This window comes from Salvelinus fontinalis, chromosome 6 (genome assembly GCF_029448725.1).
Source record: "Salvelinus fontinalis isolate EN_2023a chromosome 6, ASM2944872v1, whole genome shotgun sequence".
Taxonomy (NCBI): Eukaryota; Metazoa; Chordata; class Actinopteri; order Salmoniformes; family Salmonidae; genus Salvelinus; species Salvelinus fontinalis.
The window spans coordinates 10,758,355-10,774,385 of NC_074670.1; the positions used below are offsets into that span (position 1 = coordinate 10,758,355).

The 16,031-nt window shown below is 41.8% G+C and overlaps 1 protein-coding gene across 3 annotated transcripts in view; it reads left to right on the forward strand.

The window, feature by feature from the left end:
• Positions 1-6,584: 6,584 nt before the first annotated feature.
• The window catches only part of LOC129857007 (sodium bicarbonate cotransporter 3-like), a 105,025-nt gene continuing 95,578 nt past the window's right edge, over positions 6,585-16,031 (forward strand). For 2 of the 3 annotated variants that reach the window (XM_055924859.1, XM_055924860.1), the window contains exon 1: positions 6,585-6,754. In XM_055924859.1, coding sequence (XP_055780834.1) covers positions 6,608-6,754 — 147 coding nt within the window. In that variant the 5' untranslated portion in view covers positions 6,585-6,607. Of the gene's footprint in view, positions 6,755-11,949; positions 12,198-16,031 lie in introns of those variants that run through there. The other variant, XM_055924861.1, reaches the window with a different exon arrangement.

Below are 16,031 nucleotides of genomic sequence, written 5' to 3' on the forward strand. Positions count from 1 at the left end.
TATTATACAAGGGCTTAGCCATTTTCAACACAGAAATGTTTCTTAAGAAGACTAGAAGAGAAGTAGTCCATTTCTCCTCAACCCTTAACCATGAAAGACTATCATGGTATACATCTGCAGAGTGGTATTCTATAATGGTATCCATCTGCAGAGTGGTATTCTATAATGGTATACATCTGCAGAGTGGTATTCTATAATGGTATCCATCTGCAGAGTGGTATTCTATAATGGTATACATCTGCAGTGGTATTCTATAATGGTATTCATCTGCAAAGTGGTATTCTATAATGGTATCCATCTGCAGTGGTATTCTATAATGGTATCCATCTACAAAGTGGTATTCTATAATGGTATCCATCTGCAGAGTGGTATTCTATAATGGTATACATCTGCAGTGGTATTCTATAATGGTATCCATCTGCAAAGTGGTATTCTATAATGGTATCCATCTGCAAAGTAGTATTCTATAATGGTATCCATCCGCAAAGTGGTATTCTATAATGGTATCCATCTGCAGAGTGGTATTCTATAATGGTATTCCTCTGCAAAGTGGTATTCTATAATGGTATCCATCTGCAAAGTGGTATTCTATAATGGTATTCCTCTGCAAAGTGGTATTCTATAATGGTATCCATCTGCAAAGTGGTATTCTATAATGGTATTCCTCTGCAAAGTGGTATTCTATAATGGTATCCATCTGCAAAGTGGAATTCTATAATGGTATTCCTCTGCAAAGTGGTATTCTATAATGGTATCCATCTGCAAAGTGGTATTGTATAATGGTATCCATCTGCATAGTGGTATTCAATCATGATACCCCTCTGCATAGTGGTATTCTATCATAGTATCCATCTGCAGAGTGGTATTATGTAATGGTATCCATCTGCAGAGTGGTATTCTATTATGCTATCCATCTGCAGAGTGGTATTCAATCATGATACCCATCTGCATAGTGGTATTCTTGGATCACAAACCTATAAATAGGCAACCAAGACACATCAGAAACATATTTGGCAAGATTACATTTTAGGACAGAAAATCAACCCTGTAATATCATTTTCTGACATTAAATTGTAGTGTTGTGTAATCACACAAAAGGATATATCCCGTTACCTAACCCGGAAACACGGAACAGAACATCAAATCAATTGTTGTTGATGTAACACTGACAGCTTGGTTCACTTTCCAAGATTATTCAGGTTAAAATAGGACAGCCTGTTCACAACCCTATTGGTTTGGTGTGGGGGTTGTTTCAGACTCTAATCCACAGTCTAGAGTATAGATTATGGCTGTAGGCAGGAATCATGTACTGGTGACATCATTAAGAAGCAGTGGGCAGAGATGTAATTTATTTCATCGCCCCCTGGCTCCACCCATATGTAGGGTGACAGAGCGTTTTGTGTTAGAGGGACTGTCACACATTGTGACTCTTGTGAAGAAGCTACATAGCAGAAAGACTAACAGAAACAGCACAGCAGATAGCACAGCATGGCAGCCTTTGTCTCGGTGAGTTCCTCTCTTCCAGGCATTTACACAACTTTGTTGACTCTCAATGCTTTGATACAAGCATTGTTTGCGAGTTGATCATTTGAGAGTGTGGTAGTAGATTGTTGAATTGTCCTAGGTAAAGAATGTATACTTTGTTTTATAGTTTCCATGGTAAATTTAAGGAATCTCTGATAGAAGAAGAAAATCATTTAGGGCTAGTCTTATAATTTAGCAATGTCTTTCTCTTTCCACAGAGACAACATATTACTGTAGGCTACTGTAACATTTTCTGAATGTATCATGTTATCCTTACTTAATTTATGTATGACACAAATACTATGCATAGAACCAAAACATGTAGCTATTATAAAAACATAAGTTATTGTCACTACTATTTTTATAAACTATGCAGAGAAAGAGTGAAACACTGTTCTCCATAGAAATGTCATAAGAAAATTTGTGGGCAACATAATGTGATGATAGCCTTTAATCCAGTGTGCGACATACAATAGATTCAATTTACTTACTATGTTGTCCCACCTAGCTATCTTAAGATGAATGCACTATCTGTACGTCGCTCTGGATAACAGAGTCTGCTAAATGATTAACTTGTCAAATAAATAAGGGTGTTCTGGTTTAGCAGTGGGGCTATGATGCGCTTTATGCTCTCCCGACTCTAGAGAGCTGTCCTGATATCCTATTGGTGGAGGGAAGTAATTGACAGTGGGCTAGGGCCAACATGTGTGTTATCACATCTGAATTTAGCCTTGTGTTCTTTATGGAGAGAGGCCTCTAGGGTCTTGGTTTACTTTTAACCAGGTCTACATGACTTTCATTATTACAGGGAGAAGCATGGCCTGGTTTTAATTATTTGTTTATCATCCTCACCCACTTACTTTCCTCGACGTCCTTCTTTGAATCTCTTTGGGAATTGTCTCAGCATGTCTGTAATGTTGAATAGCTAACACCTATGGCAGTGTCTTTTACATTGACCTCTGCCCTTATTTACCTCTCTCTCAGTTGGCCACGTGTCACCACTGCAGCATATCTTCCAGACATGGCCTTGTCTACAGGGAGTCCATGGCGGCTCTATCCAGGAACGTCATGGCTCCCAGTTACACCAGGAGGCATAGTTCACAGGTTAGAACCCTGCCACTGCGAGCTAGGGGAAGACTCATCAACCAACGGCCTGTCGGCGAGGCCAAGCCTCGGCCTAGAGCTCCAAGGTAAACATCTTACTCTATTACCTAGTAATATAGAGATGTTTGGGGTTAATGGCACATATTTTGAATTGTTGAATTTAATATAACTTATTTACAGTGTATCTTTAATATCACCGTTTTTTGTCCGCCATTAAAATGGCATCAAACCTTTAAACTCTCTCTTCACAGGCCCAATCCTCCAGAGTTCATTGCCATATCTTCCTCTAAGCTGGCCGGCATGAAACATTTTGTATTTGTGCATCTAAGGAAGCTCTTTTCATTGGGTGACACCCAGAGGCGCAGAAAGAGTGGCCTGAAACTTTTCTCCTGAAGTACTGCAAATATAATTGGATGGTAAACATCAATGGGCTTGATGATCCACAAGGTGGCGCTCCAGTAATTCAGTAGGAAAAATAAGTGATGGAGGAGTCAGCAAGAATATGCTCACTTGTCAAGACTAAGACATGCAGGTACTCAGACCTCCCTCACCTGAGAGAGATTGAAGTATGGTGACTTCTGGCAGTATGGTGACTGCAGGCCTATACCTTTGGCAGAAGTCTCTATGGCGACCAGTAGCCATGTGGGTGAGATGGTTCTGGATGGAATGCAAGGCAATATTTTTGCAACACTTTTTAGCTTTCTATATATTTATTGTTCTGAGGTATGATGTGCAATATCAGACATACTATTTAATTTAGTCACATGGTACAACACTTGTATCAGTATCAACTTTTAATGTGATTAGGTTTTTGAAATATAATTGTCTGTAGAGTCATATGATTTTGTTGCCACCAGCTCAGGCCAAGAAGGAGCAATTGCATATCCTGTTTAACAGTAAGTTGTATTGAATCAAGTGTGAGCTTAATGACTGTATTATTATTGTTGTCAAATGTTTAATGCAATGTTATAAACATGTACAGCAGTATAATATACTTGCTTGTTTAGAAATAATATACAGAAACTAATCTAATAAAGGCTTAAAAGCTATTTGGGTAAAAATACGTTTTAAATGTTTCAAGTTTTGTTTCAAATTATTACTGAACCTATTCAGACAGGAGGGGGAGCCATAGGATAGATGCTTAAACATTGATTTGGCTCAACCAAAAACATCAAATCAAATCAAATTGTATTTGTCACACACACTGAATACAACAGGTATAGACCTTACAGTGAAATGCTTACTTATAAGCCCTTAACCAAAAATGCAGTTATAACCAAAATAAGTGTTAAGTAAGTATTTACTAAATAGTAAAAAAACATTTTATAGAAAGATATCAAATAATTAAAGAGCAACAATAAAATAACAGTAACGAGGCTATATACAGGGGGTATTGGTACAGAGTCAATGTGCGGGGCCACAGGTTATCCGAGGTAATTGAGGTAATATGTACATGTAGGTAGAGGTAAAGTGATAATAAATAGAGAGTAGCAGCAGCGTAAAAATGGGGGGGTCAATGCAAATAGGGGGGGTAAATGCAAATAGTCCAGGTAGCCATTTGATTATCTGTTCAGGAGTCTTATGGCGTGGGGGTAGAAGCTGTTAAGAAGCCTTTTGGACCTAGGCTTGGCACTCTGGTACCGCTTGCCGTGCGGTAGCAGAGAGAACAGTCTATGACTAGGGTGGCTGGACTTTTTGGCAATTTTTATGGCCTTCCTCTAACACAGCCTGGTATAGAGGTCCTGGATGGAAGGAAGCTTGGCCTCAATGAGGTACTGGCCGTACGCATTACCCTCTGTAGTGCCTTGCAGTCGGAGGCCGAGCAGTTGCCATACCAGGCGGTGATGCAACCAGTCACGATGCTCTTGATGGTGCAGCTGTAGAACTTTTTGAGGATCTGAAGACCCATGGCAAATCTTTTCAGTCTCCTGAAGGGGGGGATAGGTGTTTTCGTGCCCTCTTCGCCACTGTCTTGGTGTGTTTAGACCATTATAGTTTGTTGGTGAAGTGGACACCAAGGAACTAGAAGCCCCCAACCTGCTCCACTACAGCCCTGTTGATGAGAATGGGGCGTGTTTGGCCCTCCTTTTCTTGTAGACCACGATCATCTCCTTTGTCTTGATCACGTTGAGGGAGAGGTTGTTATCCTGGCACCACTCTGCCAAGTCTCTGACCTCCTCCCTATAGGCTGTCTCATATAGGCTGTTAACATACATGTTAAACCAGGGATGGTCCTCTGAGCCATGGATGGCATTTTTTCTTGTTTTACTTGTCCAATAGTAATAAATATCTTCATTTTTATATGTTCAGAAATTACATTTAAAATTATATGTATTTTTCCTAAAATGTTAAATAATTGTTTTAACTAGGGTCAACAGGTGGCTGAAATATACATTTTGATCCAACTAAGGTCACCTTTGATGTTCAGAGAGCTAGCAGGTATTAAGTCACCTCCAACCCCTAGTGAGCGTTTCTAATGCCACAGCATCACTTCCAGTAACTGGCTATAGAAATAACCTGAGACCAAATTAAGGGGATTACAATGTTTACAGACTCTGCACCTTTGGTCCCTAGAGGGTTGCCCTCCAGCATGTGGGGACCAGTCTTATTAATCACACACACACATACACTTGTATTGCCATCCTGATTGATCATTGGGAATGCATGCGCAGCGGACATCTACGTCTGAAGTTCCTTATCAGTGGTTAATGTAATGACATTATTTTTCCTTATCTGGTGCAATGGAATGGAACCCTATATCACAATATCTAAACTACTCTGTTTACAATGTCCACGAGATGATGATGATGAGGACTACGACAATGATGAGGATGATGAGGATGACGACAATAATGACGACAATGATGGGGATGACGGTGATGATCAAAAGTAAACATGCATGTCTTTTCATGGGACTAAAAATGCTCAGATGACTTTTATATGTAGGCCTATCTTATGCACTTACCTTTTAACTTTCTTAGAACAGCTGTGTTTACTCTGAGGTGACACAGCAATTGATTGTTTATTTGTAAGCCACTATGAGCAGGTATTTCATAACAGAGTAAAAAAAAAATGATTTTCAATTAGTATTTCTCAAATACAAACCCTGTTTGACTATTCTAAGGAGATTCAAACTTAAACCTTGGGAACAATAATGATCTTGAAATATTGAGGTAATCTGTCAGAATTATGCTGCCAACACAAACATCAGGGGGCAAACTCTACATGAATATGAATCAGTTAATCTCTAATAAGCTCCTTACAGGCACCACATACATGTAGTTACTGATGACAGATTCCCAACATACGCACCTTGTTAGAGTGGCTTTAGGAAGCATACTTACAATAAATTCAACGTCAATCTTGGAAAATCAAATCAAATAAAAGTTTATTTGTCACGTGCGCCGAATACAACAGGTGTAGTAGACCTTACTGTGAAATGCTTACTTACAGGCTCTAACCAATAGTGCAAAAAGGGTATTAGGTGAACAATAGGTAGGTAAAGAAATAAAACAACAGTAAAAAGACAGGCTATATACAGTAGCGAGGCTATAAATGTAGCGAGGCTACATACAGACACTGGTTAGTCAGGCTGATTGAGGTAGTATGTACTTGTAAATATGGTTAAAGTGACTATTACTTGTAATGTATATAAAGTGCTGTTCAGATTTTCAAAGGTGGGATGAAGTGTCTCAGAAAACCAATATGAGTTCACTATTTTCCTTACCATCAGATGAACTCATGGGCCAAAAGGCTTGACAGTAAAACCAGAGATAGGCCAGACAATCAACACAGCATCCTTGCTCTTTCACCAGCCCCTCCGGGATAGGCGTGTCGTATACGCCCATTTGTCTTTTCTACTCTTATCATTGGTCAAAGGAAACCGGCTGCTTGGATATGAAAGGAGAACATAAACTGCCAATCAAAATAGGGCGGGTTATGCTCTGTATGTAAAAATTGCTACGTTAGGTTAGTAAAAATGCCAGTCAGTCGAGTTAGTGTCTGTGACACGTCAAAAAAGGGTATTTCGGTTTTCGATATTCAAATTCTCCCAGAGGATAGGGGACAGAAATTTGGACAAATGGAAGAAGAGGCCAGTGAACAGATGCGACCCCTCTTGACATCCGTAAGTAACAAGTCGTGGTCACGTTTTTTGTTTTGTTCACCTTTTTTAAAGTTTCTGGAAATTACTTGTTAGCTTGGTGGCTAGCAGTTCAGTTGAGGGCGCATTTCTCAAGAGAAAGGAATGGGTACGAAATGGGGGTGGGGGTTCATTTATGCTTTGCCACCAAGGCATATCGAGATGGAAGTGACAATAAACACGTAGTTAGCTAACTTACAATAGGAAACAACTTCATTGCTGTTACTTAATACGTGGTATAAACGTGAGACATAGGTATGCACATATGTTTTCCTTTGTAATTGTGGTTGGGTACCATGTGTGTGCCAGGAAGTAGCCTATATGTCGTCGGTCTCTCTAGCGATGATTCAGAGGCGAAGGATGTTGAAACTGAGAGGAAAAGCTTTTATTGTTAAGAGGACATGTGCGCGCGCCCGGGGTGGTCAGAGGGTATCACCTCGTGGACTCCCAATGTCTCATGTCTCCCCCTCTCTCTACCGTAGCTACAGGACGTTTACTGTAGCTAAAACTTCTTATGGTACATTTCAATGTTTAAATCCACCGTTTCATCACTATTGGATCCCTGACCTCAAATTATTTTATTGAAGATACAGAGTTATCTTGAAAGGCAGTTTACCATTGTGTCACACGGGGGTATTTCCCTGTTCTCCTCCTGACAATCGAGTTCAGCAGTGTCATATTCATTAATTGTTTTCTGTTGCAAAATGTTTTGCTACAGTGTTTCCTAACGAATAAGACCCTGACGATTGTGTGCAGTTGGGAGAGATGGTAGTCCATATCCGGGCCAGAACTTTGTTGAGCTGACTGGACCACATATGCGAGCCTCAAATTGACCATTGTCTGTACCCTTCTTTTCTGTCCCCCTCTCAATATCAAGGCTCAATATTTCCCAATCTCTGTCACGATTCTGTCTGTCTGTGTGTGGTCATGAAGTGAACCTACCAAATAGTATCTAGATTTACACTTTTCTAACGGGGAACTAGCCTATTCCTTTAAGTCCTCTCTCTCTCAGCATGTGTATGTTTATAGCTTGGCTGTATCACAAACTGATGTTGACATTCATAAAGCCTAGACAACACTCTACTGCATGAGTCCATGGCTAACAATAGAGCTTGTAGTCCTAAAACCTGGAAATACCTCTGGCTCGTTCATCCATGGGGGAAAATGAATGGCGAAACAATAGGATTTTGCAATAAAGGCAGAAAATAAGGTCTGCGGTTAATACAGGCTCAGGAGATCTGATGTGTTTTTTTTCTGAGATCATAGCAGACAGTTAACATGACCTTTATTAATGATGAAGCCTTTATTTGCTTTGTGTTTTATTTAAATGTACATTAATTCACAGTGACATTAGCTGATGATGATTCTCATAGAACAAAACGTATAACATCTCCTTAACCTGTGTTTGCAACAGACCCTTCGGCGTTTATCCACAAACCCTCCAAAAACACCATTCAATTCCCCTATAGGCTTTGTTGAACTAACCTATGGCGGAGTTAGTGCCCACAGAAAGACGCAATTACCATTTTTCTCAGTACAGCCACACATAGGCTATAGCCCAGAAAAGATCACATCTGGTAACATACCCCCACTTGTACTAAGTAGGATTAGATCATAGGGTCTGTTGCAGACATGTCAAATCGCTAATAAAGAACAGGACCAGACTTGTTATAAACCTACACATAGTCAACACTTGAGTAAAAAATACATAAAACAATATGTTTTATTTTCACATACAAGGTGCAATTGCAGTGAAATGTGTTATCAGGGTCAGCCATAGTAGTACGGCACCCCTGGAGCAAATGTAGGTTAAGTGCCTTGTTCAAGGGCACGTCTGACAGATTTTTCATCTTGTTGGCTTGGGTATTCGAACTAGCGAGCTTTTCGGTTGTGGGACCAACGCTCTAACCTAGCTGAGTGGGTGTGGTGGGAAATTATAATCCCATTTCAAACACTTTGCCATGTGAATGACGCAGCACCTTTTCTTAGATCATATATTCACCTGGTTTGAATATAGGTTGCTATTGGTACAGTAGGCTGTTATATGGGCGGCAGGTAGCCTAGTGTTTAGAGCATTGGGCTAGTAACCGAAAGGTTGCTAGATTGAATTCCCGAGCTGACTACGGAAAAATCTGTCATTCTGCCCCTGAACAAGGCAGTTAACCCACTGTTCCTAGGCTGTCATTGTAAATAAGAATTTGTTCTTAACTGACTTGCCTAGTTAAATGAAGGTGAAATATAAAAAATTGCAGACAGATAGATAGATAGATAGATAGATAGTAAAACGATGCTGCCGAGTACAGGTAGTTTGTGAATGAGTATAGAAATCCACTGTTTTCTGCCTCCATGGTGATACTTTCTGATTATACATTTACATTACATTTACATTATTTAGCAGACGCTCTTATCCAGAGCGACTTACAAAAATTGGAAAGTTTATACATATTCATCCTGGTCCCCCCGTGTGAATTGAACCCACAACCCTGGCGTTGCAAGCGCCATGCTCTACCAACTGAGCCACACGGGACATTATGTTTGTGGGACGCTTCCTTGCTGTGTAGACTCTGGAGCGTCAAATATTTCTTATTGCGTGTGGACCCTGACCTCTAAACAAAACACAACAACATGACAGCGTGTGTGGGGCATGTTATGTAGTATCACTGTGATTGTCTTTTTAAAGTTTGAAGTGCTCAATGCTGTCACGTGCAAGACAAAGTTCCATTACAGACATTGAATTATCAGACTAACTCTGTGAGATTTGAAGTAGTCTCCATCGCTTAACATTGTTCATATGCTGACTAGTTACTAGCTAATTACCAGGCACACGGCTGCTTTATTGTAGTGGGCATAATCTTTGATTGCTAATCCTATACTACAAAATTGACCCTTTACGCCTCTGATTTGGGTCAAAGATGTTGATGTAAATGGTTGGGTAAGTGGGCACATGTTTAGCCCTTTCTAAAGGGAGCTTTGACACCAGGAAGCATCATTGTGTCTGTCTGGAGACTCAGCAGCTCTGGTGCTGGCAGGGCTGAGCAGACAAAGGCAGGGGTAAAGCCAGCTGACTGACACAGGCACACACTGGGAACGTCAGAACTCACTCCCACACACTGGGGACTGCTGGACACAGTCATGAGCTCAGCAGGTTGAGGCCTACTGCAGTCTGGTACCCTGGGCTCTGGGACTGGGACCTCCCACTGCAGCTTGTGGCTGCTAACAGGACAATAGCAAGGACCTACCCCTCCTGGTTCAGCTACACTCCTGACTGCACTGGAGCTGCTCTATTTGTCACCATGAGACAGAGAGACAGAAGCCTACCATTTGTGCATGTTTATGTCATAGCATAGGCTACATGCTCAGACACAAGTCATATTAGGGGTCAAGTCCCAAATGATAAGCATTTGTGTTCTTAGTCCACACTTCCATGTCAAGGAGCTAGCGAAATGTGAATGAGTTCTTAGTCCTGTCTGGAAATGGAATGATCATGACATCACCTGTTTACCATTTGAGCACTTTGTTTTCTAAGCTTTCCAAGTTCCAACCCCTTCTGTGAGGACAGCCAGGGGTTCATGAACTTTGATTTCTTGTCCAGTTTTTTTCTGCCTCAGGGCTTCCAGGAAGGACACTAGAGTAGGGCTCTCCAACCCTGTTCCTGGAGGGTACCCTCCTGTAGGTTTTTGCTCCAACCCTGTTCCTTAAGGGCTACCCTCCTGTAGGTTTTTGCTCCAACCCTGTTCCTGGAGAGCTACCCTCCTGTAGGTTTTTGCTCCAACCCTGTTCCTGGAGAGCTACCCTCCTGTAGGTTTTTGCTCCAACCCCAGTTGTAACTAACCTGATTCCTCTTATCAACCAGCTAATCATTAGAATCCCAGGTGCGCTAGATTAGGGTTGGAGTAAATCTACAGGACAGTGGGGTTGGAGAGCCCTGCTTTAGAGACCTTACTGGGACAAATCAAAACCAAACGTTAGTCTACTAAAAGGTGATTTATATACAAATATAAAATTCAGAAAAGTGAATGCACAGAATGAATTCTACAATCACATCTTTCCGATCAGATGTAAATGGGGTCTCTAATGGAATTTCTTTATGACTCACACAGACCTGCCTCATTCAGGATGTCACTATGATCGGAGGCCCCTTGACCTGTTATTACACTGTAGTAGAGGGCTGAAGGGGACATGTTCGTCTTTTCAAGGTCTATTGAGTTACGCCTGGTGTATTAAGGTTAGGCTATGTTTCCCACGGTGGAGGCTGATCTCCATCTGTCTCATTTGGTTCTTCCTCTGACTGACTGTTTTCACTTCCCTGTTGAGTACAGTGAGTCATGCAAATGAGTCTTACTGACTTCCCTCTCTCGCAGACGGCATACAAACACTTAGAACAGAGTGGGAGATGGGTAGCAATTGTATGGTTTTCTGTACGACTCATCAGCAAGTGACCGAACCTGCTAGAAGATGATTCGCAGTATTTCTATTTTAATCCTATTTTTTGTTGTTGATGCATTGGCAGTGTTTTGACAGGCAGCTAATTCTGATCTTTTTTTCACCAATTGGTCTTTTGACTAATCAGATCAGCTCTGAAAACATATGTGAAAAGATTTGTGATTGTGAAAACAATAGCAGAATTGGGCAGCCTTTGTGAACGCAGCCATATTTACCCATGGTGATATTTTTTGCTCCTATCAAAACACTTAACAGAGCTGATTTGGACTTTTTTCTGCGTCGTGTTGAACATCTCCCTCACACAGACTGTGTCTGCCGGTCGGTATGACCGTCCCTGCTATCAGGAACTGAATAATTAAGCTATTGAGACTGAACCCTGAGGAACTCCATCCCTCTATCTCGTGTTTTCTCTCCCTTTGACTTCCAAAGCCCCCCTCTTTTCATCTACCTCTTTTAATGGCCAACCCCCACCTTTATCTCTCTCTCTCGTGTGTGTGTGTGTGTGTGTGTGTGTGTGTGTGTGTGTGTGTGTGTGTGTGTGTGTGTGTGTGTGTGTGTGTGTGTGTGTGTGTGTGTGTGTGTGTGTGTGTGTGTGTGTGTGTGTGTGTGTGTGTGTGTGTGTGTGTGTGTGTGTGTGTGTGGGCCAGACCGACAGTGATTGGTTGACGGGGGACATTAGTAAATCATAGAGCCTGACTGGATTGGTTGCTGAGCGAGCAGCCGGTTAATAGAGTGCATTGGTCTGTCCCCTTTTTTCCATGCACCTCTCACTCTTTCTTTCTCCACCTCTTCTTCGCACTTGTGGGATGGTCTTTGGGAGATGCATGGCTATCTGGAGATGCATAGATTCTGAAATGCACCGTGGAAGCGTTAAACCTAGGATACATTTACATTCCTACCCCTCCATTAAGAACAGGAGTTACCCTGCCTGCGGTGATTCTTCCCCGTTATGGAGAAGGGGGAAGGAGAGCATGTGCTGCAGAGGGTAAGTCTGTTTACATCTGTGAGGAGAGATGAAGAGCAATCGGGGGAGACAGGAAGTAAGAGGGGAAGATAAACAAGAGAGGTGGGTGGCAGTAGTGTGAAACGGAAAATAGTTTCTATTCAGCGTTTGGTAGGTTTTGCTACATCCTTGAGTCTGTTTCACAGCTGTTAAAATGTTTCACTACCTTTTTTTATTTCACATTTTATACTGTGTGTGTGTGTGTGTGTGTGTGTGTGTGTGTGTGTGTGTGTGTGTGTGTGTGTGTGTGTGTGTGTGTGTGTGTGTGTGTGTGTGTGTGTGTGTGAACTATCCTTGTGCTACCAAGTCTCCACAAGGATAGTAAAACAAGGACATTTTGCCAGTCCCTATGAGGAAAAATGCTAATTTAGGGTTAGGGGTTAGAGTTAGGCATAGATTTAGGGAAAATAAGATTTTGGATGGGAATCAATTCTTTGGTCCCCACAAGGATAGCAATACCACACTGTGTGTGGCCTCAATGTATTACTTTATAGGTCTAGATTGCAATCTACAAGTAGTCAGGAGTTTAGTGGGTTCATGTTGCGTTTGTATCCATTTCTTTTCAGCTGGTTGTCCTAAAATGGAACAGGGGATTGAGTGAGAACAAGAGAGAAGCAGTTTGAGTAACTTGGCTGGTTTACTGACTAGCATGATACAGCACTTGTTTCACTGTGAATGGTTCAATGTGAGAGTTTGAGGATATTACAGTACAGATGACAGGTTGTGTGTTTGCTCGCCATTTATTCACATTCTGATATCTCAGATGGCTTGGTAGTGATGGTGTGTTTTTCTTTGCATGCCTGTATATCATTATCCTGATCAAAAGTAGGTTAAGTGGCGGGTTCAGAAAACGTTCAGATTAGGCATCAGGAGACTGTCATCAGAAAGTGGAAGGGATAAGGAACACCTAGACCAGGGGTGTCAAACTCATTCCACGGAGGGCCTAGTGTCTGCAGGTTTTTGGTTTTTCCTTTCAATAAAGCCCTAGACAACCAGGTGTGGGGAGTTCCTAACTAATTAGTGATGTTAATTCATCAATCAAGTACAAGGGAGGAGCGAAAACCTGCAGACACTCGGCCCTCCGTGGAATGAGTTTGACACCTGTGACCTAGACAGTTGCACAACTGAATGCATTCAACCGAAATGTGTCTTCTGCATTTATCAGAGGTGTGGGGGGCTGCCTTAATCAACGCCCACATCATCAGCGCCCGGGGAGCAGTTGTTGGTTAATTGCCTTGCTCAAGGGAAAAACGGCAGATTTTTCCAGTTTGCTGGCTCGGGGATTCAAACCAGCAACCTTTCGGTTACTGGCCCAACACTCTTAGCCATCAGCGTAGCAGTAGAGTAGAACGACTTTCATGTTTTCTTCCGCTGTTTTTCCACAGTCTTGTGTATAGGCCTCTTCAGTGTAATTGCGATATGGGTGTGTGTAGGCCTATATGAGTCGTATATCACCCAGGCCTACCCAGAGCGGATTAAGTGTCAGCAATAGCAGCACCGGTGGGTTGTAGCCTGGAGACAGAGCTAAAGAAAGCCCCATGGGTTGTCCTCCTGACTACTTGACTGAAACAGAATTAGAGGGATGTTACAGGGGCCAGTATCTCATTCATAGGATGTTACATACACTCGTAATCTCTCATTCATAGGATGTTACATACACTCAATCTCTCATTCAGAGGATGTGACATACACTCATAATCTCTCATTCAGAGGATGTTACATACTCATATCTCTCATTCAGAGGATGTTACATACACTCATAATCTCTCATTCAGAGGATGTTACATACACTCAATCTCTCATTCAGAGGATGTGACATACACTCATAATCTCTCATTCAGAGGATGTGACATACACTCATAATCTCTCATTCAGAGGATGTTACATACACCTCTCAGCACGAGGGACTTTACATAACATACGGGAACCCATGGGCATTAAAGTGACGCTCATAGCAGCACATCAAATTTGGTGTCAAGTGAAAGCTGAGTAATTTATTAAGTGAAGGTATATATTAATTGTTTGAATAGGCAAAGGATCTGATTTCTGGTGAAACAGATGTAAAATGGGTCTTCGAAAACATCTACCAGGAAGTCTTAAAAAGGTATTCAAATAGAGTGTGTGTGTTGCATTCAAAAACTATTCAGACCCCTTGACTTTTTCCACATTTTGTTACGTTACAGCCTTATTCTAAAATTGATTAAATATATATATTTTTTTTTATCATCAATCTACACACAATACTCCATAATGACAAAGCAAAAACAGTTTTTTTTTATTTTTAAATTCTGACAAATGTATTCAGACCCTTTACTATGAGACTCGAAATTGAGCTCATGTGCATCCTGTTTCCATTGATCATTTTTTATTTAACCTTTATTTAACTAGGCATCATCCTTGATGTTTCTACAACTTGATTGGAGTTCACCTGTGGTAAATTCAATTGATTGGACATGATTTGGAAAGGCTCACACACCTGGTGTGTGTGCATACACACACACAGACAGAAGTATGTGGACACACCCCTTCAAATGAGTTGATTCGGCTATTTCAGCCACACCTTGCTGACGGGTGTATAAAATTGAGCACACACCCATTCAATTCTCCATAGACAAACATTGGCAGTAGAATGGCCTTATTAAAGACCTCAATGACTTTCAATGTGGCACCGTCATAAGATGCCACCTTTCCAACCAGTCAGTTTGTTAAATTTTTGCCTTGCTAGAGCTGCTTTGGTCAACTGCAAGTGCTGTTATTGTGAAGTGGAAACGTCTAGGAGCAACAACGTCTCAGCCGGGAAGTGGTAGGCCACACAAGCTCACAGAATGGGACTGCCGAGTGCTGATGCGCATAAAAATTGCCTGTCCTCGGTTGCAACACTCACTATCGAGTTCCAAACTGCCTCTGGAAGCAATGTCAGCACAAGAACTGTTCCTCAGGAGCTTTATGAAATTGGTTTCCATGGCCAAGCAGCCACATTACAAGCCTAAGATCATCATGCGTAATGCCAAGTGTCAGCTGGAGTGGTGTAAAGCTCGCCGCCATTGGACTCTGGAGCAGTGGAAATGCCTTCTCTGGAGTGATGGATCATGCTTCACCATCTGGCTGTCTGACGGACGAATCTAGGTTTGGCAGAAAACGCTACCTGCCCCAATGCATAGTGCTAACTGTAAAGTTTGGTGAAGGAGGAATAATGGTCTGGGGCTGTTTTTCATGGTTCTGGCTAGGCCCCTTATTTCCAGTGAAGGGAAATCTTAACGCTACATTATACAATGACATTCTAGACGATTCTGTGCCTCCAACTTTGTGGCAACTGTTTGGGGAAGGCCTGTTCCTGTTTCAGCATGATAATGCCCTTGTGCACAAAGCAAAGTCCATACGGAAATGTTTTTTTGAGATCCGTGTGGAAGAACTTGACTGGCCTGCACAGAGCCCTGACCTCAACCCCATCAAACACCTTTGGGGTGAATTGAACGCCGACTGCGAGCTAGACCTAATCGCCCAACATCCGTGCCCGACCCCTGCCAACTAATATCAGATTAGTTTTGGCAACAGAAAAATGTAATGTGATCAGATGTTTCATCAATGAGAATGTGCATATAGGCAGCCCAGTTTCACCTAGTTCCATCCTCTCCCACTACCTGCGACTGGACTTCCTCTCACTAACATTTGGTGAGAAAATGTTCTAAACGGATACTTCAGCTTTATAGCCCCTGTGACATGTCTGGGTTTCTCCTTCTGTCTATGCTGATGGTGTGTGTAGTTGCAGTCAAATGTCTTTACACGCAGGGGAGAGCGCATACATTTTCTCACCAA